The sequence below is a fragment of the Thamnophis elegans genome, chromosome 3 (assembly GCF_009769535.1).
Source record: "Thamnophis elegans isolate rThaEle1 chromosome 3, rThaEle1.pri, whole genome shotgun sequence".
NCBI classification, from domain to species: Eukaryota; Metazoa; Chordata; class Lepidosauria; order Squamata; family Colubridae; genus Thamnophis; species Thamnophis elegans.
In genome coordinates, this window is record NC_045543.1 from 23,543,758 (window position 1) to 23,569,231 (window position 25,474).

General features: G+C 35.4%; 1 protein-coding gene across 1 annotated transcript in view; it reads left to right on the forward strand.

Annotated features, from left to right (window-relative positions):
• MACROD2 (mono-ADP ribosylhydrolase 2) overlaps positions 1–25,474 on the forward strand; it is a 1,066,625-nt gene that overhangs the window by 477,159 nt on the left and 563,992 nt on the right. The window contains exon 6 of the mRNA XM_032212948.1: positions 22,612–22,733. Within this exon, the coding sequence (XP_032068839.1) occupies positions 22,612–22,733 (122 nt within the window). The remainder of the gene's footprint in view (positions 1–22,611; positions 22,734–25,474) is intronic.

A 25,474-nucleotide genomic window follows, 5' to 3' on the forward strand; every position in this document is an offset into this window, starting at 1 on the left:
ACTCTACTCTGTGTGTAGATGATGATCCACAGGGAGGGGGTCATTCAGAGATAAGGTTTTTTCCTAGGTCCCGCTTGGTATATCTCTTTAGGAGAGGGGATCCATAATATTCCCTGTCTTTCCATTGGTGAGTTGCATAGATGGGACTGGAGGGGGGAACCATCTATACAAGCCCAGGAAATGCATACATTCATCCTATATACTTAAATATATTATATGAAGATTTTTGCTTCTCCATACCTAATATTTTAAAATCTAATTGCCACAGGACAGAGAGAATTTTTGTCTCTCTGTGTTATGTTGAACATGTATCAGCTGTGCATGCGTTTTGTGTGTTGCATGGATTGAATTTAAAGTGTCAATATGTAGAAGTCTGTATATATGATATGTATATATGTATTTTATCCACACACTCCAGCCAGATAGCTTCTGGAAGATTAGCTATGTAAAATATGAATGTTTGCTAAAATAAGTTTTGTGTTCAGCTACTATATTAAAGGTTTTTCAGTACTGTCAGACTGTTTGAAAAGTAATTAGTTGAAATACGTCATTTATCAATTATAGGAATGCATGCTTGTCTCCTGAACTGAAAACAAAACTATTTTTATTTATTAGTTCAATTTATATACCACCTTTTCTCTGATGTTTGAAAGTAGTTTACATGACAACCTCTCCTCATGTTATTAGGTAGGTTGGACCAGACTTTGACCTGGGTCTGCATAATTCTCCTGGTTCTCCTTCCACAGTGGATCTTTGTAATCTTCTTGTCAAACAGTTGTTGACAAGATGTATAAATATAGGAAAACTATCTTATCAGTTAATGTTACATTGTTTTCTATTTACTTCCAGCCATTCAGTGAAACATCCTGTGATTTAATCTAAAGGTAGTTACTTTATCTTTTCAAGTTGAGATTTCAGGAGTCGCCAGCTATCAAAGTTCATCCCAGACAGTTGGGATGAGACATTTCAGGTTAAGCATGATTTGTAAACTTTGATCTGGCAATATATTTTATTAACATTTGTCTATTTTCTTAAAACACTCATTAAAATTAAGCAGGAGGTATAACCAGTTGAGATTATGTTGATTGAATTCAGGTAGGTTTTTTTTTTTTTAATATTGAGATAACATAAATACATTCATGAATGTGGATCATTCTTTTACAAGAATGGTTATAAAATAACAAAATTTGAATACTTTCATATTATTTATTAGGATATGTTTACTGTTAATGTTTCCCAGTATAATTAACAGAAGGCAATATGTTCATTCTCATATGATATTCCTATATTTTATCTGAGATAATTCATTAGTTTTGTTTATGTTTTTGTTTTCAAATAGGCAGTCAAGAAGTTATTATTTTATAAAAAGCAAACATTTTATATTTTATACCTTATTTTCCAGGGAGATGCATTTTACTTGCTTTGTAAAGTTACTTTTTAGTCAGTGCTGTGTGCACAAAGTCCCTTATGGATAAGATACAACTCTCCCCTTACTGGGTTTCATTTAGATTCTGATGGGAAAACACCATTCTTCACTTTACAATGTTCTGATGTAACAAGCTGTATTTGATTTCATAGCATCTTCCCACCTTCTGTAAGAACAAGCAGAAGAGAACACCCAATCTTTCAAATCAAAGTGTTGTTTCTTTTCAGTTGACTGCACTTTACAATCCTACATACACTTGAATGCCATAAAGCTTTTATTAGGCTAATGGAAGTAGCAAGCGGCAAAGGAGAGCAATTGTACAGAAACCTTAGCACGTGATTTGAAAGTGTACCTGGGCCCAGAGATGAGAGAAGTAAAATATTGTGCCCTTCAGCTAATAATCTAGGATTCTATTATCATTCAACTCTAGAATGAATTATTAGTAACGTGCAACTGGGATTATTTTAGCAGCAGCTCCTATCGTACATCCAAAAGCTGACACTTAATTATGTTGTCCCACAGTAGATCAAGTTTTACAACAGCAACAAAAGATTAAAGCAGCCTTAAACTGGGGACATTCAGAGGATAAATAACATTGTATTACAGAGGGGAGAAGCAGTCAGATGTACCATCATCTGGGAGAGAAAACATCCAAGTGCTATTAATATTTAAAAACCTTTTAAGTTAAAAAAAAAAAACCTTAACATTTCTAACAAACTGATTATCACTCCACAGTGAATTTTAGTATCTATAGATGCACTAAGTGGCATCACAGGAGCAATTAACGTGGACAGAATAATGATTTTATTTGTTTTCAAGAATTTTTCTTCCAGAATTAATAAACAACCAAAGCATATTGGATTCAGCTAACAGACATTTAAAAAAAACCCCAATGCTTCAATTTTTGCTATGCAATATTGCAGTTGCTATTGCAGTTGAGGTGGCGCAGTGGTTAGAGTGCAGTACTGCAGCCACTTCAGCTGACTGCTAAGCTGCAGTTCGGCAGTTCAAATCCCACCAGGCTCAAGGTTGACTCAGCCTTCCATCCTTCCGAGGTGGGTAAAATGAGGACCCAGACTGTGGGAGCAATATGCTGACTCTGTAAACCGCTTAGAGAGGGCTGAAAGCCCTATGAAGTGGTATGTAAGTCTAACTGCTATTGCTATATTTATTGATTAAATTTATATATCATTTGATGGACTCAGTCAGACTTTTCTCAGCATCAATACAAAACCCAACATGAATTAAAACATCCACATAATATAAATTAACTATGGTAATATAAGTTTACTGGTAACCAGTCACAAAAGTAAGTGGCATTAACCAAGTCCACATACTTTCTGGAAAAGTTCAGTCTCAATTTGTTTCTGGAAGCCAATATATGTCCCTGTGCAAAGTGCTCATGGCAAAGATGCTAGATATGGTTGTTTATGGGTTCAAAGGCAGCTCTGTGTAGAGCATATTCTAATAGTACAGATGATTAGAGATTAGGGCATGAATCATTCTCATAAAATAGGTAGGACTACACCTGAGTTTTGACAGGAAATCTCATGAATTCTTAACTCTGGCAGAACAATACTCTTAAAATTGGTGGTAAAATCTTTTGCTGGAAAAGAGAGTTACAAAAGGGCATAATTACATTGGATCAATGGCTATTTAACTTTATTTTTAGCAATTGCAAACCTTTTTCCTCTTTTCCTCCTGATGCACCATTGAGGATAACAGGGACCCATGAGAAACAAGCATCAAGCGAAACATATTACATTCTTGAACCATATTTTAATCAAACTATTCTGACTTAAATACTCATTGCTATATTCTCTACACTTGAACTGTTACTCAGTATACGATGATATGACATTATATGAAAACTACTTCTATTAACTCCTTCCATTCACCAAATAATCTAATGAAAAATCCTTCTGATGGAAGCAAAGGGAATTATTTTTTTTAATTCTTTTATTCCCCTGCAGCTTTTTCTGACCTCCAGAATTTTCCTTGAAAAGTTCCCTGCAACCCTCAGAGGCTGCAGAGATTTGTCAGCAATGGTTGGCCAATGAAATGGAAGTCTGGATCTGGCTCTTTTAATCAGCCTCTTGTTTTAGAAAATAATCAATGAAACCTGGAGGACATAATTAATGACTGACATTACAGCCAAGTCCTCTTTACTCAAGGCTTGCCATTATAAGTTAATAGACATGTAATCATATTCCTTGATATGTATTCAGAAGATACCATCAAACTGTCTTAGAGTGAATCATTGACTCAGTTCTTATATGGAGTTCTTTTGGCCAGGCATCAAGTACTCTGCTTTAGAAATAGTCCAGCCCAATTCCTGAAGTCTTCAGAACCCATTCAATGGAAACTGGGTAAACTTCCCTTGATACACTTGCCTTCAGTCTTAAGGGATGCATTTGGGAACTGAAGGCCTGAAGTACCTAGCTCTTTGCTGTCCACAGGCTAATATTCCCTTATAACAGTGAGTCCTGGACTCCTGAATATTGAAAGGCAAAACAAATTAAACTTAGTCCATAATGATATAAGATTCTGGAGAGTGAATCTGAGTTTCCATTGTAAAAAAAAAAAAAAACTTACTAACTCAGACCTGATTATTTCAGGTTCTTTCAGATTTGATTTAACAGTCTTTTATCTGGTTATGCAGAAAGATCGATTTATCAGACATCTATGAAAGATATATTTGCCCTGTGGCTCAAGGTGATTGAAATAAATGGGTATATTTCATTATATTGTGAATGTTAGAAGGATTTCTGCAACTAATTATTATGCCCTTTTTGTAAATTTTCCAGACCACCCAAATTATTTCCTTCTTACCTGTGGATAGGCAAAATTTTGTACAGCAACATGTAGGAGTGGCAACAAATAATGAGACAATACCAGCTAAACCATCTCTATATTTACTTTCTCTAGTGTGTATGTGTGTTTGTGTGTGCGCACATGCAAACACACACACACACACACACAGACACACACATAGACACACAGACAGAATCAGCAAAATCCTCCACAAACACAACATCAAGACAACATTCTGCACAAACCAAAAAATATCCACCATCCTAAGAAACCCCTAAGACAAAATTAAGTTAGAAAATCAAGGAGTATATGAAATTCCATGCACCACCTGCCCCTCTACATACATTGGACAAACCAACAGAAGAATAAGTGCATGTATTGAAGAACACAAGAATGCTGTCAGAAATGAGGAACCAACTTCTTCCCTGGTCCAACACCTTAAAACCACAGGACATGAAATTGACTTTAAAAAGACCAGAACTATTGCCAAAGCTGAACACTTTAACAACAGAATAATCAGAGAAGCCATCGAGATAGAAAAATGCCCACACAACATGAACAAATGAGATGATACCTCCCGCCTACCAGCCATTTGGAAACCCGCCCTTATTGACAAACGAGTCCCTAATACACCAGACCCACACTTACGAGAGCCACACAGGATGTCACCACCACACTTCCATACAGAAAGCAGACTCAAACCCACACTGATGATAAGGCACGACCAAGGACCAGAAGCCAGACCGCAGCTGCATCATTAGCCACTTTAAACCCCTCCATTCCATACATGAAGCAGACTGACACCCACCATGAAGACCTGGCACAGCCACAAACACGAAGCCAAACCATAGCAACACAGCTCACCAGCTCAAATCCCCCGGCAACCCAGACTAAGCGGAGCACAACCCCCTCCCCCAATCAGAACACAGCCAAGCTCACACCCAATCAGCTCACACCCCACTGGCAGTTAAAAGGAAAAAAAAACAGCTGCGATCTCACATTGCTCCTAGAAGCACAAAGCTGAGCAAACCAGCCTGAAGATGATGAATGAGACTTCGTCGAAACGTCGCCAAGACACTTCCAAATTTACGCGGGAGAAAACCCGAATAACCAAAGACACACACACACACACACACAAAAACCACACTAGTAATTTTATAATATTACTATTATATAATAGTAATATATACATAATACTACAGTATATTGTTTTACAATATAATATACATACACACACACACACACACACACACACACACACACACACACACACACACATATATATATATATATATATATATATATATATATATATATATATATATATATATATAATTTTAATTTATTGCATCAATGTCTGGGCATTCTGCTCATGTAGGATATTTATGTTGTTGCCCTTCAACTGCTAATAAAAAATCATCCATTCATTCATTTGATTCAATGTCATGCTCACACATTCATGCTACTTTGCACTAGGCAACCTTGCACTGACTTCAAAAATATTCAAAGTGGTAGATTAGACTAAGTGGTTGAAAAATCACCTAGTCATTGGGAAACCATTTCATATGCATTTTAAGAAAAAAAAAACATGGATGTTTTGGGAAATATTTAAGAGTCAAAGGAAACTTTATTTTATTTTTTGTGTTGCAAGTGATAAGCAATGATCATAGGCATTGCACTGCTTTGCACTAATGGATCAGTAAATTAAAATCTGTCACATATTTTTTCTTTGGATTTCCCATAAATATTATATTATTGAATTTGAAGATTAAGAAAATGTTTGCATTCAGATTTATCGATTCTATAATAAAAATGAGTGAAAATAATTGTGGGGAAAGCAGTAATTTTCACTCGGTTTCAATATTTTTTAAAATAACTGACTTATTATAAATGCCATGATTTAAAAACATTGAGCATTCCTTTCTTTATTTCAGTTTTTGTGGAGAATTTGAGTCTGCAAGAGCTTTCACAATTCATGCCATGAGCCTGGGTAGCTTGCATGGTAATCTAAAATGTCACCAAAGTGTCTTGTTTTTCACTTAAACAATTACATTTTGTCAGGATGTGTATATCTTTATGCACATCTTGACAAAATACAAAAAATAGTCATTTCATGGGATTTATTGGATTTTTCCCCTTTTGTGTCAAGAACATCATTACTTTCTTGAACTTTTCTTACTCTTTAATCATTGACAGCTTCTCATAGTTTTTACAATGTGTTGTCCTTTAAAGTCATAAATGACCCAAATTTTCAGCACACTAATTAAAATTCCATTTCTCATGAATTTCTTAATCGAGTGCAAGTCATTATGTGCTTTGTTGATTCTTAAGTGCAAAGATAATTGCAATGGGCAGCATGAAAGTGGTTTGATTATTGCCTGTCGACTCTTGTGAATTCTAATAGGTCTAATTGCATAGCATCAATTCATCATCTCAGCATCACTTCTTTTTATTATTAGCTCTCCAAATTGTAATTTGCTCATAAAGAAGTGTTGTAGTATATCAGTGCTGGCATGTTACCTGGCCTATTGTAATTTTCAGCCTTTGCCTAATGTTATTGAAAATAAAGGTTTATTATACAGTGCCCCCTTTCCCCGAAACTAATTTAAAAGCTGGGCTTCATGGGCAATTTGGTATGTCTATGCTTGAATTTGCATCTATGATACTTGTAAATGACAGTCCAGACTATTCCCATTAATCAAGAAGATAATTTGTTTGCACAGGGAAAAAAATAGAGAGTTAGAAACTATTGCTCAGCAAAGCTCATAAAGAAAGATGAAGGTCTAAGACCATTATTATGATTCCTAAATACAGAAAAGAAAGAGAAAAAAAATATTGTAATGGCCCCTACTTGAATAAGAATATTGCCTTGTTGTCCCAACTCTAGGTCAGAACAACCCTGACTTGATTGACATTGTTTCACAAAGCAGGAAAAGTGACCAGTCTTGCAGTGATTTGAGAACTAATGTCATTCAATCTAGACGAGTACCTGTAGCACTGGGATTTGGCATGGGTATATTTGTATGTAATCATTTTTAGTTGACTTTTGCTTGTGTTTAAGCTTGTGTGTCCCTGTGAGTCAGTTTTATTCCTAGAGACTGTCTGGTAGGTTCCTCCTGTTTTCTAGGCAAATTTTTCAGAAGTGTCCTTGACATCTTCCTATGGCTGAGAGTGTGTGACTGGCCCAAACTCCCCAGTTGGGGTTATGTCTAATGCAAAACTAGAACTCACAGTAGCCCGGTTTGTAGCTCAGTGCCTTTAATCACTACATCAAACTTGCTCTTTTTTTCTTATTCACCTTGGTTCTATTATGTATGGATCTCTGTGTTTTATTGCTAATAGGCTATTGTGAGTTGCAAAATTCAGTTCTATACACATTTGATAACTAAATAAACTAGTTATCTGTTTATTTATAGAATCTATATGGCACGTCCATCTCAATTTTGTGACTTTTGGCAGCTCACAAGGCAAGACATGAGAACAAGCCCCCTAAAAATTATATCCCCAATGTACTGACAATCTGACCCCAACACCTGAGGAAAAAGCCAGGTCTTCAAGGCTTTCCAGAAAGCTAATAGAGTCAGAGCTATGTGGGTCTTGGAGATATTATGAGAGATTATGAGATGATATATTATGCAATAGGACAGAAAAGGCACCCTTTCTGAATGTCACTAGATGATGTAGTTTCACAGAAAAGAAGCATGTTCATTCTGTCAGATTTAATAGGATGGGGACAAATAATTGAGGGTGCGGGTTATCCCGCAAATAACCATATCATGTGCCAACAGCAAATTAAATTAAATTGTACCTGGGAGCCTATTGGGATCCTGACATATAGCTCAATGCCCACATTCCAGCATTCTGAATCAAACATATCTACATAAATAACAGGTCCTGAAGTCCTGATTCTTTGCATTGAGATTGCAGTTGGAATATGCGTTCAAAAGATCTACTTGGCATTTTGCTGGAACACAAACATAGTGCCTCTCTTGGCAGCTTCAAGTAGGCTTTCATGGCTGTGGAAAAAGGGGGGGGGAAAGACAGAGGGGTTGTGCATTGACAGACATGTAGAGGCAGTGAAGAAGAGCTGTGGTTGCTTTAACTTTTTGAGGAAAAGGAATTCTTTCATCCTTTTGTACACTCCAAAGAAACTCTTTTTTTTTTTGCAGAACTCTAGTTGTATAGTTTGAGGCACAGCCCCATATATAGCCACCAGGAAAAGAAAAAAGGAAAACAGAACCCCTCCCCTCCCCAGCTTTTTCTCAGCTGCATGGAATTTTGTCCTGAAAATAATCTGTCAGCTTCAACTTGAAGATAGAATTATTACTTGGAGCTACACTGCATTGCAAGCTGCTAACTATCCTTCCTTTTTATGTGTGGGTTCTCTCTTCCTGGGCTTGCTTTTGTAGGAGTTGATTCTGAGCTCCGAATACCTTTAGTTGAAGCAGATCAATAGGTGCCCCTATTTCCTTGATTAAAACCATCTCTTGAAACCTGCTTGCCAAATGTGATTTGTTAACCCAAACTGTGGTTTCTTGATTTAATTTCCCAATAAACTATGCTAAGGTCAGACTAAGATAGTAAGGAGATTAGAAAATGTGATGGATTGAAGGGGAACAGCCAGCCTTTTATCTTAATCCAATAGGGAAGACTAACATCTCCCCTTTCTCGCCAAAATGCACGTCTGGAAAAATATCTACAAAGTTCCCTTCCCATTATTTTTAAAGTAAGCATAGGGAAATGTCTCCAGATTCATACTACTAGTGTAAACTGCATATCCTACAAGGGACAGATTGTGGAAATATCTCAGAAAAATGCTATTATTTTCTTAGTCTCTTCTTGGAGCTTCCTATCTAGGATTTTGGATGATCAAAATAGGAAGAAAAAGTTGGATTAGAAAGGCCTTTGTCCTAGCATAACTTTTTTCATGTTACTATATGTTACCCAGTCCTTTCTTTGAGGGGGTTGGGGGAGATACAAAAGGTGAACCAATTATTTCACTAGCAGGGTACTAATATATCTGATGTAGGCCCCAGCCCCAGGACTAGGTCAAATTGGGTTACATATAAAAATGTGTGATGGGATGTGATTGACATCCTCATTTTAATTGGGTGCTTTTATGGCCTGTTACTTCTCCATCATTTAATGGATTTGAGTTGCTCTTTTGTCCCTTGGACAGAGTGAAACATGGAACTGAGGGAAATCTTGGATTCAAATTCTCCCTCAGCCATAAACAGATTAATAGCTCTTCCTGCATTAGCCCCAGCGGTCATTCATCTGTGAAATGGGAATTATTGGACCTGTCACGCTGTTACAGGTATGAATGAGTTTTTGATAACACAAAATGTGCATATTAAACATGTTGTATAGATAGTGATGGCTCCTGAGAAATATATACATTTGGAAGAAAAGCTGATTTTCTCCAGATTTACGTGTTCTGAGAAATCCCCTGGTTTTGAGAAATTAAATTCCAAACATAGGCTTGCTTTATTTTCCTATGGAACTTTTGCACAATATAAAATGACTATTCTAGTCACCCATCACTTTTTTGCCATTCAGTTTCTTTCTCTTTCACTGTCACTTTAAAATTCACATGCCATACATAAAATAGAAGAAATGAATACCGAGCATGCTCATTTTGAAACACATGATACTTTTCTCAACAATTTAATGATTCAATGATTTTTTTAAAAAAAAGAAGGTGGGGGAAAGGGAGAAACGATTGCTTTTAAAAATACCTTCCTTTGGTAATAGTGAAATGTGCTATAACAGACCATTTCTCTGTCTAGCAAGCCCATATTTGTGAGTAGATCTCGTGGGGATAGGAAGAAAGGTGAGCTGTTAGTTGATCTGGGTGTGGATAAGTAAAATTTAGTGCAAGAACCGTACAGATCAAAGGCTGGGATTAACTCATTTGTGAGGAAGAAAATACTTCTTTCCATTCTATTCCCACTTCTGTAATGCACACAAGGATATGGATAATATGTTGCTAGTAATAATGTTCACCAGTGCCTTCTCAAGGCTATTATCTTTTGGAATGATTCAGAATATTGATGGTTATGTATGTAGTTTAAGACCTGAGAACAAAGCCTAATAAAAGAACTGGGATTAAGCAGTACTGTATTCATTACTTCATTTATCCCTATTTTGGGATTGAAAAAAATGTGGTTTTATTCTACAAATAAGTAAATCAATAACTAAATCCTTACAACTGCTTCCTTTGAGACGTGCATATGTTTGTTTAGTGCCTTCAATACAATTAATTCTATATTTCATTAACCTATTCATGAAAAAGATAGCATCTAATTTTAAATATACATTTTGCGATGTGGAGATCGAAATCTATACTTGAAGTCTCACAGAGTGAGGGTCATTTCAGCTCATAAAATTAAATCATTCTGATGTCAAGGGAGAAATAGAAAGTCAGCGTTTTCTTCCTTTTAAAATCTAAAAAGAAATTATAAAGTAAGACACAAATATACAGCTGATTTAAATTAACAAACATCCATGGTATACTAAAATTGCGGATTTTAATCTGAAATAATGAGCATCTTGTAAAAGAAATGAAAATAAAATGACCGTGCTGTACAGCAAAATATAACCCACTTATCAGAATAGCACATTTAATATTCAAGAAGTGAGTTAGCATTTTTCTTTTTCTTAAAGTAACACGAGTGGGAATTTTCTGTCACCTGACTCATAAAATGAAAATTTTTGTCTTTTTTTTTTTTGCCATCTGTCCATCAATCCATATACTGCAATGTCTTAAAGTTCATAATACGGGAAAGACCTTATTATACAGTTTCCTAGATTAATTAAAAAATGGCTATAAATCCATGAATGCAAGTGAACAGAACATATAATTGATTCTCAGTTTGATGAGTTAGTTGGTTAACCATTTTAAAAACACCAAATCCTGCTTTGCTGCCATTTCCTCATTTGCATAGTCCTCTCTCCCTTGACAGGAATCATTATCCTCTGTAAACACTTATCACTGTCCCCGAAAGTTTTATTGACTGATTTATGTAACGAAAAAAATAAATGCAACAATTCCAATTTCTTTACAATACTGTAAAGAAATGTGACAGAACTCGATATGCAGACTCATTTTATGCAAGCTCTGGAATATTATTTTTAAAACATTGATTAAATATGCAAATTGTTTAAGTGGCTCAAATGTTTTAGATTTAGGTCAGATCTGAAAAATGGCTGAGTACAGTTATATATTCATAGGCCCAAATCTTTTTCTGACCTAAAGTTACATGCTTGTGGTTAAACAAATTATTCTGAGATGCAGAAAATCACAAAAATATCAAAAATCACTCCAATGCATCTTTCTTTGGGATTAGAAACTATTATTCCTGGTGGAGGGAAATGGAAAGATGAGAGCTTTGTGTAAAGCAGCTTTGTTTGCAATAACTCAATTGCCAGCTTTATGCACAGCACTCAAAGTGATACCCCATTCTTGGCATATGAACTCTTGGCTTCTCTATTATCCCTCCACTCAGGGGTGGGATTCAGCCGGTTCGGACCAATTCAGGCAAACTGGCAGTTCTGGCAATCAATTGGCCCCACCCACTCACCCCTGCTCTATTCCATGCTATATTTCCTTTGTTTGAAGGCCAGCTGATCGGCGTGGCAGAGCGGATTCCCGCCTCTCAGCTGTTTTACTCACCGGGCCTGCAGGAAAAGATAAGATTTAGTGCTGATTTCAAATGCAATGTGCATGCACGAAGCAAACCAGTTGTTACACTGGTGGAATCCCACCACTGCCTCCACTCAAATGGTTCTTGCTGTGGATATTCTCTTTGCAGACTGATAAATGCAGAACTATTCCCTCTGTGCCTTTCACTGTTCAATCACCTCCTAGGTTTTACAACTGGCCCATATAGTAGCTGTAAAACAGTACTTGTATCAATATTATTGATTCTCTGCTTTTTTCCCCTGCTTGTGCAGATGTAGAAAAAACAATATTTTTCATGCGAAGTATCATGTCATTTAAAAAAAAAAGTATTTATAGGAGTATAATATTTGGGACAAAAGTAGGAAATTGTCCCCAATAACATAGTGGAAACTGAATAACATCATAGCATATGAAATTGGAAAGAACATGTGTGTGAAAAAGAGAGATGGGCAGGGGATGGCATGGAGTGCATGGGGGGGGGGGGAGAAAAGAAGATTTGGCCTGTATCAGGAGGAAGAAGGAAAAAAGAGACTCACATAAACATTGTGGTGAGAAGAACATCTCATTGTATAGACATTTTTTACCGAAATAAGAAGCTCATTACAATGGCCTGAGATGAATAGCTTTAAAGAGAGCTGTTTTTTTAAAAAATAAATTGAAACTAATGAAGTTGGATTTTTTCCCCAAGCAGCACATATTCTTCTAAATTAGAAAAGCCTTTTAGTAAGAAAAAGCATTGAGTAGATTTATGTGGAAAGCTGGTTTTTTTAATAAAAACATCATCTTTTACAGTTCAAGAGAGATTTTAGGCTCCAAAGGTTTCTATATGATTTTATTAGTTCAGTAGGGATATAATTGGATAATGTTGATTAATTTTAATGGTCCAACCAAACCTAATGTTTTCTGAAATGTTTTGAGTAACAGGTTGACCAGATAACAGCTGCTGGAGGTGAAGTTGGGGGGATGGGGGTTAATTTAATTCCAAATTAAATTTATTGGATCAGAATAAAATTTCAAAAACCAATCAACCAACAAAAAAAGGTTCCCATAATATGCTATATTATACCAAAAATGTCTTAATAATATTTATTTTCCATTTTGTAATTTTTAAAATAAATATTAGTATTATATTAAGTACACCGCTTTGGGCTCATAATTGTTGTTAGTTGTGAAGTCGTGTCTGACCCATTGTGACCCCATGGACAACATTCCTCCAGGCCCTCCTGTCTTCTACCATTCTCTGGAGTCAATTTAACGGCTACTGCTTCAGTGATTCCATCCAGCCACCTCATAATATTAATGCATAATAAAGTTATTTGAATTAATTTCATGAAAATGTCATTTTTAAAAAAATATATATTTATTATTTTTACATTTAAAACAATGCAGTACTGCAGAGTTGAAATGACCATACATTCACATTATACACGATTAGTCTCAACCATTAACTATTAGCCTACTTAGTGTATTATCTATCCTTCTGTCCAATCACAATATATACACTGTATTATACAGTTTGTTCCAGTCTTGTCACCTTGTCTTATACCAATCATAAAATCTGTTCCAGACTTCAAAATATTCTGATTCCCTTTATTTTTAAGTTAAAAAGTGAGCCTATCTGCTTCTGCATAGGCCAACACTTTTCTGATTATATCTAGCTCTGATGGCATATTTTCTTTTTTCCAATACTGCACAAAAGTTATGTGTGCTGCAGTTAGTACATGTATAATTAGATAGAGTACATTTTTCTTAAACCCCTCCGGTATTATGCCTAGGAGAAAAAATTCTGGTTTAAACAAAATTTGGTCTCCTATCATTTGTTCCAACCATGATTGAATCATTTTCCAATATCTTGTGGCCTCATTGCATGTCCACCACATATGATAAAAAGTGCCTGGTGTTTTTTTACACTTCCAACAATTTGGGGCCAGATTTTTAAACATTTTGGAGAGCCATGCTGAAGGGAGATGCCATCTGTAGAACATCTTATAAAGTTTTTCTTTATACGCCATAGCCAATGTTAGTTTCCGATTAAGTATCCAAAGTTTTTTTCACATAGCCAATTCCACATTATAACCAAAAATTTTCACCCAGGCAACCATAGTTTCTTCGACATGTTCTTCCTCGAGTTTATATTCCAATAAAATCTTGAATATTATGAAGTACATAATGAAAAACAGGTTGCACTATTTTTTTCTCGATGCCCAAAAGGCATTTGACAATGTGAACTGGGAATTCTTGCATCAACAATTGGAACACATGGAATTTGGGGATAAATTTATAAACAAATTAGAGCAATATATACAAATCAAAAAGCCAAAGTAATAATTAATGGTGAATTAATGCAAAGTATAGCAATCCAGAAAGGTACAAGGCAAGGTTGTCCCCTATCCCCGCTGCTGTTTATATTAACCTTAGAAGTTTTAGAACTTCTAAGAACTTCTAATACCTTAGAATGTATGTAAAGTGGAACAGATGAAGGGACTAGAAATTAAAAAGGAAAAATTTAAGTTGCAGGCTTTTGCGGACGATCTGATGTTTGTGTTAGAGGATCCTATAAAGTTTGGTATGAAACTTATCAAAGAATTGACAGAATATGGGAAAGTAGCAGGTTTAAATATAAATATGACAAAGACTAAAATGCTGGTTAAAAATATGACATCCAAATTGAAAGAGGAGTTAATGAAGAAATTGGGTATCCAAATTGTTAAAAAAGTGAAATATCTAGGTATACACTTATCTGCGAGTTATGCGTCCATCAAAGAAGACAACTATACTAATCTGATCAACAAAACTAAGAAAGACCTATAAAGGTGGAAAAACCTACAATTGTCCCTGATGGTTAGGATTGCAGTCATAAAAATGAATGTACTACCAAAATTTCTTTTCCTATTTCAGAATATTCCAATTAAATTGGAAAAAAAGCTTTTTTTTTAATGATTTGAATCAATTGGTTTCGAATTTTATTTCCAGGGAAGAAAACCAAGAAGAAAACTCAAAATCATACAAGATACTAAGGAAAAATAAGGATTTGGCGTACCAGATTGGGAACTTTATTATATTGTGGCCACCCTAACATGGTTAAAAGAATGGATAATGTTGAGAAATAAAAGATTACTCAAATTGGAAGGTCATGACCTCCAAGCAGGATGGCATGCCTTCTTGTGGTATGAAAAAGGATCTGCACATAAATATTTCATTAGACACTATGTCAGACAGTCCCTGTTATTAATATGGAACAAAATTAAACACGTCCACTATACCAAAACACCCATTTGGCTATCTACGATGGAAGCATATATACACCCAAATTTAATTAATATGAAAAATATTGTTACATATAAAGAGTAATTGAATAGACAGAGGGAGATTAAAACTAGATTAGAATTGGCATCACAAGGGGTACAAGTAGAATGGTGGTCTTATTTACAGATACAATCAAGGTTTGCACAGGACAGGAAGAAGGAAGGTATTGCTAAAGATTAAACAGTGTTAGAAAACTTTTGATAGAGACAGAAAACAAGTTGAATTTTGCATCAATTTTGAATGTATTTTGAGAGCAATGCATATGTTGGCTTCATTTAAACATATTGATAAGTCAGTGGCTACTTCTTTTTTGGAAAGTCAAAATATACCCAGCATCGTCATATTAAAGTTATATTTTTCTGATAGTGATGTTATTGTCCTAATTTGAAAAAATGTCATTGGACTTATTTGTGAACCATATTAATGCATTTATTTCTTAAATTTAAATAATAATTATAATAATGGGCACCTTGGGTGCTATCCCAAAACAAATAGAGCACCATTTGAACATTATTGGGATTGACAAAATTGTGATCAGTCAATTGCAAAAAAACAGCTTTTTGTAGAACAACTTACATCTTAATGATACCTTTAACCTTTAAATATCTGGCTAACTGTACCATAATAATAATAAAGAATTGGAATTGAAACAATGCTGAATCTGTATTAATATGAGTTCAATTTAAACATTATTAACAACTACTCTTGAAATTATAGCAAGTTCTTGGTACTAATTAGACTGTATAATTGATTACCTTTCCAATACCAAACTCAGACATATTTGAACTTGATTGGTTAAAAAAATGTTCAAGATATTTTTGTCCTCATGAGAAATTTACACTTTGAAATAATTGCTATTTTAAAATGACTGTTAATATTTTTTTTTAAGAAATCATTGGTTTAAAATAGAATCATTATCTTCAATCAGCTATTAAGTAATGATACTTTTAAAGCTCTTGAGATTCTACAAAGGAGTACAATTGCTCTAGAAAAAGTGATTTATAATTAATTCAACACTGTTTGGCCCTGATGCCCTTGCAGCTTCTGAAACACCAGATATTGAAATTTGCTGGAAAAGACTTAATTGCAAATAAACTCTTGGTTTATTATCAGCTTTAAATAAATAAGGAAATTTAGGTAATACACCAGAAATTTTGAATAAGAGAATTTGAAACATGTATGTTGCCCAATCAATGATTTCAAGCTTTATGGAATATTAGATATGTTTCCTATGATTAGAGAACCCAATCAATTCAGCAACAAATTCTGTTTAAACTCTATTGATATGTCAAATAAATGAAATATATATCTAGTGAATGTCAACTTCCTAAACCTTACTGGTGGACCAGAAACAACCTTAGATTTTTAAATACAGGTATGTTCATAAGGACCCAAAGCATATTCTTCAGTTGTTAAAGTTTTGAATTATTCTAGTCCAATCAGAATACAAACAGTGTGCCTGTGTCTGTTCTGGCTAGACATAGTAACATTGTTCAATACTTTGGAGCATGCATCTACATCTGCTGAAAACCCTTCAAAGCAGCTGAATCTTTTCTTGGGCTCACACAGCCCTTGCTGAACAATCCAAAAATATTACATTTATATAACAAGTTGCAGACATTTGTGATGTGTTATGGCAATATTCCGTCTAAAACACCCAGCAATTGGCGTACAAATGAAGTTGCCAAAAAAGTATTCCTGGCATCTATTGCTAATTTATGCTTCCATGCAGACATTATAGAATCCAAAGTAAACTATCATTAGGTCATTCAAGAATGATGTAAGCATAGATCTTGATGAATCTCTTAATTCAGATTATCAGGTTTTTCGTGTCAATTGTATTTTTATTTCATCCCGATCAGGCTTCATAACTCAGAAATGACAGCCAATTTACATATTGAGAAGCTTGATGGCTTTTCTAGGATTCATAAATGGAAAATTGAGGTTGAAATTTGCAAAATTTGCATGTTGGTCACAATTCAGTCCAATGATTTAGGAAACTACTCACAATATTTTCATGTATAAGTTAAATTTCATGAGAAACCAAATCAAATCCTCTGTGACCCTTATAGGGTATAACTGAAGTCCCCTACAAACACCTGATCAAATTAATGACAGGCATGAATACAAAGCAACAGGATTAATGTGGTTAAGTCCTTCAGTCTGTTCCAGAATAACCAAAATGATAATGCAGAGGGTTTGAAGAACATCTGGAACTTCCAACTTCTGCTCAATAACTGAAATTGCTATGGCAACCATTGGAGACATACTATTATTTATGTTCTTTCAAAAAAAAACCCACCAAAGGATAAGGCTTTCCCCCCCTTCCCATTTGTAAGCACTCCCTCTTTCTTTATGACCTTTTATGAAATTTAAATATTCTGCATTGGACTTCTTCAATAAAATTATGATGGCATTTTTTGGCTATTTTTTATTTCCAAGTCTGTATTGAGTGAGGTTGATGGATAAATGCTGTGACTTGGATTGCTTAAAGTATTGTATATGATATGTCATATATAGTAGTGTAAGCTTTGAGGGACAAGGGTGTCAAAAATGGGGAAATCTTAGCTGATTTCACTTAAGCTTATAAATTCAATAACCCAAACTTAGAGTTTATTTTAATGATGTGTTGAAATGACTGGGACACAGGAGGAAGAGCCACTGCCTAGATAATGGTCTGATAAAAGCAATTTGAGATCAAAGATGGAGGAGTGGCCAAAACCTCTCAGAAGGGGCCATACCTAGTTTTCAAGAAAGTAAAAGTGAGAGATGGGATGAGATACTTTCAGGCTTGCAAGTTTCTGACAATATAAACTTACAATAAAGTTGGCTATAGGACTCCTGTTTGTGCTTCTTGTCTGGGTTACCTTGCAAGACTAATATTGTCTTACCTTTTTTAGAATTATTTTAAGATCATATTAATGCAGGCTTTTCTTTTAAATCACTGTCATTTCAGTACCTGGTGAGATATTCTTGAAAAAGCAAATATCAGAATTGGATGAGCCGGGAGGAATTGCACTTACGTTATAGAGTGTTTCTTTTCAAAATTTCAGACAGCTGTACTTTTCCCTAAGGCTGAGTCCAGACACTGTATTTCCTAAAACAAAGGAACAGACCAACAAGACAAGATGTTAGATGATGGTTGTTCCAATTCTTTATACAGAAATTGGCCAAAAAACCTTTAGTCAATCTTTCATCAACATCGACAAAGAGCCAATATCTTCCCCTCCATTTTTAGGGATAATGATAGTGGTAGCTCTATATTTGTTTACTTTCAAGTTGTCACTCTCCTCCTACCCAAAAGCACACATAATGTTATGTGACTACTATATTCAATCCATTACCACATCTGAACCCTATTTTATATCTTGGTTCCCACTGAAGATCTTTATTGAACTTTTTCAAACCTATGTGAACCTGGTAACTCCTTTTCTATGTATACAATTTTTATCCATGGTAATGAGTTTATAGAACTTGTATGTAATATTCCTAGTTAAATAGAAGTTTACTCCCCCAACTCCTTTCAGGTTATCCTGAGAACATTCAAGAGACTGTTTACATTCCTTTTGTGCACTGTGTTCCTCATGGGTTATCACAAAAGGTAGTACGTGGTTGCAGGGGACATGAATGAAAATAGCAAACATGTCTCATGTCTGATGAATATGTGATCCCTCTCCTGTGTACAGGGATAATGATTCCATTAATTATGCTGTTTTCTATAAAGTGAAACCACTTTATACTTTACTTGGAAATGTAATTATTTAACTTCACTTTGAAGAATACATGCCTGGGCATTTTTTTTAAATTGCCACACATTTTGTTTTTGTTTTTAATTATTCTTTCATGATTACAAATAGAGTTGTTCTATAGAATTTGTAAGTTGAATTTTACATGCTACTTTTATGGGTAAGAATTTACGTATACCTGTATACCAGGATAACTATTATGGGTAGTAGATTCCTTATGCTACTCTTAGAGCCAATAGAAATGTGCCTCACATAATATGTGCCACTTTTCTTCCTTTGCTGTAGGAATAAAAATTATCTTAAAACAACACAGCCAGACTTCTCCTCCCCCCCTCCCCAAATATGAAATTGTCCTTTAATCTGTTTTAACTATGGATAGCTAGTGTGATTCGCAGTTGAATTCAGTGCTAATTGACTTGAGTTCAGATGCCTCATGGATCTTAAACCCTCACTTTGGAAGAAGGCTAGAGAGTAGTACATAAATATATTAACTTAAATATTTGCTTTCTGTTCATGCCTTCTGTTTTCCATAAGTCAATTTGGATGAGTGTCCTTTATAGTCCCAGACTGTACCTCAGAGCCAACACTGAGAGTCATTAGTGGCATTTTATCTTCTCTAAAGTGACCTCTAGCATACTCAGAACAGCTTTTGTGCTGCATATTTTACTTTTCTCTTTTTGTTTAAAGGAAAGTTTTAGAAATTGTTCTAAAGTTGACTGAGAGTTTGGAATTTGAGGCTTGAGGCTTTTCTTTCTTCACCCATGTTTGTAGTTTTACATAAATTAGATTTTATTTTAAACTTTACTCCAATGTTTTGCTTAGTTATCAAAAGCATTATTGAGAACAGACTTACTGTAGTTCTCTAAAGTTGTTTGCTTTCTCATTCTTTTCTCTTCCTTTCCGCCTTCCCCTTCTCTTGCCTTCCTTTAGTGTTATATTTGTTTTCAATCTTAAAAATCAGTCTGCTTATTTTACACAAATGTTATAACATTGTCTCTTTTATTGCTAAAACATAAGCACTCACAGCCATTTTATATCACTCTGTATGTTAGCATTCTTTGAAAGATTTTGGAACAGTCTTGGTAGCATATGTTTCCCGTATGGCTCCCAGCTTTTGGGTTGGGAGCAGGAAGGGAGAGGATTCATATCCTAATTGACTGCTGCTTTGAAAGAGTTGTGTCTCTAGCCCATCTTTAGTCTGTTTGTCAAAGTAGTAATCTAAACCAGGCCCACAATTTTTGATGTGTTTCCTCCTCTTTCATAAATAGATGGATTTATTTTGAAAACGCCTGTCTTTTTTACACTAGAGGCTCAAAGTTTCTAAAGCATTCTAGATGCTGCATTTCTGCCAGTCTTTTATGTCAATATTTATTCCATTAGAGCAAAAAAATGGATAGCGCTGCCTTGTATTTAAATGCCAACTGCACCATTTTAGGGAAACTAACATTTTATAGTAATCAAATTGCTCCACAAGTCATATTTGTCTCTGAAGGTATGTGGCAAGCAGAAATTCTAGTTAAAACTTTTAATGTTCCCTGCATGAAGGGTAAGAGTCTTTTAACTAGAGGAAATGCTCTGTGAAATAACAGGGTTTTAAAAATCACTTATCTATTAGGAAAATGCAGCTCAAAATTGCAGCAATATATACCCAGCTGATTATTTAACTCTAATTTGCAAAACATTTATCAAAATCACAAAGAAATGGCCTCCCAAAGCATCATGTTTCTTATAGCCAAAACAGATGTTTAATAATTAGTAGGCTTGGTTTTTTTTTTTTTTGCTCTGATACTTCCTTTTTAGATTTGGACATTGTTAATTATGACTGATGTAGTAATACTGCTGGCCTCGGTTTGGCAATCAAATGTCAAATCTGATTGCTGCTTCTGCAGCATTTTGTGGCAATAAGTATTTATAGCTGTAGAGGAAGTCCTACTGTGACCACATTTTATGGCATTTCAGGAGTTGGCAGAATAAATGAAATGAACTTTATCTGATTAAGGCACTGTGTCGGCTTCAGCTATAAAAATATTTGCATTTTTAAAAACAACAACCCAGGATTCAAACCTCGCACACACAGATGTGTTGCCTTACACAGCCCACTGTGTCTGATGTTACCTTCAAATACAGTAAACATGATAATGAAAAGTAATGACATGCGGAAACGGAGACTTCTCTCCATTCATTTTTGAATTTGTTCCATTCGCAATAAATCTCCATTTATTATTGGACTGCCTAAAATGCATATGTGTGAGTCAGCTCAAAGGGGTAAAACCAGCATTAAAACTATATTTCAATCATGTGTTGTCATTCTTCTTGTCATCTGGCAAACCCTAAGTGTCAAATTCAAATTTCAGTGATTGGAAATAGTATTAAATAGCTTTGCTCCTAATTACTCTAGGTGTAATTCTCCAGCCAAATAGTTCACCCCTTCTACCATATATCTAGAGGAAATAACTATGATTAAAAGAGAAGGTTGATTATTTCCTTTTTATGTGCTTCTCAGTATGATGTTTACAGCTGTCAGAATGTTTGGCTGTGTAAATCCTTTCATGTTTGATTTTACCAGGTCCATGGAGTTTACTGACAAAACAAATTCCCTGGTAGATATTTTCCTTTGACAGTTATTTAAATCTTTGTGTTTGCTAATCTACAAAGAAAATGGCAGAATTGAAATGCTGTTTCAGCATCCTTGGGAGAGCTTGGCATGTTTGAGAGAACCTGGCCAAATGCAATTGATGGATCCTGTTTCCCACAGCATGCAGACTCCGTCAAAGGGAGTGGAGAATAAAAACAGCTGAAAAAATAAGCCTTTTTCTTACAAAATTCATTGCTGTGGCCTGACAGCACAGGACATAGCCCTTAAGCATTGATTGGTTGCAATTAACATACCAGAATGTGATGTCACAAAGCTTTGCCAATACTTTTCAGGTACAAAAGTTGATGGGATAGTTTAACACTGTCATCTGATACTCTGGAGAGGAGGATGAGGATTGTGTTCCCACAATAGGTTTTTTTTTTTTAAACTTAGCTAGTGTGGTTGTGCACTGCCAGAATCACTAGTAAGAAGGTTTGACTCAATTAATAGTGACTGTGTTGATTGCATCCTGATCCCCAGTTTTCTTCCTCTAGACTCTTCACTTTTCCTTGCCTGTTTCTCTTTTTTGGGGCCGGGGGGGGGGGGTCTTTTCTCCAATCAGAAGCATTCTTCTTCTAAATGCTAAGGGCCTTCCTTTGTCTTTGTAGATGAACCAGACAACAATTACTTCCTGGTTCTCCAAGAGAAAAGGATTCTTTCTCAATGTAAAGTAATCACTGCTTTAGACAGTGGTGTGAAACTTGTGGCCCGTGGCCCCGTTGTGTCATATGCTTGCGCCGCCCCCACCAGGTTTAGTGAAGGAGAGGAAGTCATGTGATGAAGCCGTGACGATGTGAGTTTGACACCCCTGGTTTAGAAGGTAGTCTCAGTAGAGGACTTGGAAGAGTTTATTTCCTTACTTCATCCAACTCACAGGGCCAGGGACATTGTCATTAATCAGGAAAAATCCTCATGATCAGAGTCCTGATTTACCAATTTGCCTTTGACATTTTGTACAGTTTTAATCAAATTTTGATACTGATTGTGTTATTCTTTTCAGATGTCATCCACACTGTGGGACCTATAGCTCGAGGGCATATTAGTGATATCCATAAAGAAGATCTGGCAAATTGCTATAAAACCTCCTTGAAACTGGCAAAAGAGAACCTCATCAGATCAATTGTAAGTATGGATTGATTGATTAATTTCCAAACTCAAACTCTTGCCAGGAGTTGTAACAATAACTATGTGTCATAACAAAAAGTATTAAAAAGAACTCCCCATTGCAAAAGTTTATTAATTAGTTTTTTCTCCCACCTTTGTTACTTTGTAAATAAGTCAGGGTGGAGAACATAACTAATATTCCTTCCTCCCCCTATTTTTCCCCCCACAACAATCCTTTTCAGGTGGGTTGGCCTAAAAGAGAGTGATTGGGTCAAAAGTCCCTCAGCTGGCTTTTATCCTAAGGTGGAACCAGAACACACAGTCTCCTGATTTCTAGGCCAGCACCTTAACCACTACAGAGTTAATATAAAAATTTAAATAAACAGATGCTAACATTGCAACAGGGGTGGGTTCCTGCCAGTTCTAACCTCTTCTATGGAAGAGATTCCACAAATCTACAGTGCTGTTTAGAACTGGTTCCAGCTCCCTCCCCCCGCCCTTCCACACATCATCAAGATGAAGAGCGAGAGGAGGAATTGTGGGAGTTGAAGTCTACAAGTGTTAAAGCTTTCACATTTGAACACCCCTGGGGTTTTTTTTTCTAAAGGGTTAGGGGTGCAAGGGTCTTCTAACTTGACAGCTTTAACACTTGCACACTTCAATGCTAGAGTTCCTGAGCCAACATTTTGGTTGCTAAGCAAGAGCGTTGTTAAATGAGTTTCACCACATTTTACAAGTTGGCCACGCCCACTAGTCACATGGCTGGCAAGCCACTCCCACCCAGTCACATGGCCAGCAAGCCACTCCCACCTAGTCACATGGCTGGCAAGCCACTCCCACAAAACGGGCCACACCTACAGAAGAAGTTCTAAAAAATTTTGAAACCCACCACTGCATTGCAATATGTTAGTATCTGCACTGGACAACTTCAATACCTGGTATGTGGATATTGTAAGGCATATTTCCAAAATGAAAGGGATTGTATTTGCTTGAGTGGTATTAGCAAAAAAGCAACATGGGAAAATTGTTTTGTTAAATAACTTAGAAAGCTGTGAAGAAAATACCAGTTAGCTCTAACTAAATGGCAACCCTAGACACTCTAATTTTCAGCAGAAGAGTGGACTTGTTTTTTTTTTTTGGGTCACATTTCCAAATAGTTATTGGCAGTAGTTGGCAATAGAAGAACTGAACGTGCCAAGCCAATGCATAGTGCTAGATTCTTTTTGTAACCCAAGGTTTTCTAGTACAGCTCAGTTCAATTGAGCTGAGTAGCAGCCAGCCATTTACAGGGCAGTTAAAGAGCCTCAGCAGCTCTGCAAATAGAAAGACAGTAAATAAATCATAAAAATTAATAAGCAAGCATGGCCATCAGAGCTATTAGAAAGCATATCTAGGGCTAGACCTGACATCACATTTCAACTATATGACTCAGTGAAAAAAATCAAATTATTCTCTAGTAAGACAATATGAATTTCAATGAGAAAATCAGCAGCTTTCAGTAGAGTTGATGGGCTTTCCATACATTTCCAATCAATGTTGTCTGTTAGAATCCATCATCTAATCCATCACCCATACGAGTAAATGGTTCTCAGACAACTGGCTGTAATATCTCATTTTATTCACCAAGAAACAGAAGACAATAATTCAGTGGCTGAAAGAACAAGTTAAATTTCAGTTAACGTAAAAAAGAAAGATCACGGGAAAAAAATTATTTTACACAGTATATAATTTCTTGTGTTAGTGAAAATGTATAATGATGGTGGCTAGCAAAATATGAGTTTAATAATGAGTTAGGTGGATTTGTGGGAAGTTTATTAACTTCTATTAAATGTTTTTTTTAAAAAAATAAAAACCAAACGAGAGCATATCCATGGGAAAGAGACAATGTATCTTGGCAAATGACAGAGATATTAATCACATTAATCATTTTAAGATAAAGAGATCTGAAAAGTAGCATGTTTCTTGTGACTTAAAATGGTGCTTTACATATTAAGAGTTGCACCATTTTTTTCTTAGAATGTTGCTACAGAGGACCTCAAGGTGCAGCCATCCAGAATTGTACCTTTATTGGACACTAGAAAACCTGTGATCCATCATTTCATACATATTTCCTTACTTAATCAGAAAAACAGAGTTGCCATGGTTGGGGAAACTATCATTGGGAGTAGGAACAACTTCCTGGGGGTTTCTCCATTAAATTTCCTTGTGGAAAGGTGGCAGTGAGCATATGAAACCTTCCTCTCTTTCTCCAAATTTCATTCACTCAAAGTAATGGGGCCACCATTCTGTAACCCATTTTAGGTACCTTTGTTGATAAAGTATTGGTCTGTGATACAGAGTTTCACCCAGTTGAAGATTACAAATATCAAAAAGACACAAGAGTTTTTGTTGGGTATAGATCGTAGTCTAAGGAAGTATCTTCAGTGGTTTGCTGAGGGTCTGGGTGCTATCAGAGAAACTAATGTAAAATGTCCTAACATGCTTTTTTTTTAAAAAAAGGAAGGGTAGATTGATGCAAACTTAGGTATTCATTCTTATAAGGACTGTAGATTAGTTTTTAAAGTTGTAGGTGAATAAATCATGAAATTTAGATTATATTTGAATATTAAAATTACATATGAATGTTGTACAGATTTTGCATTTGATATAGTATGATGACTCATTCATGTTCAATGTATGTCTCTTCTAAGTATTTGTATAATCTGCTTGGTTGGGATAATAAGCTATCTTGCTTTCTGTAAAAATACAGAATTAAAAAT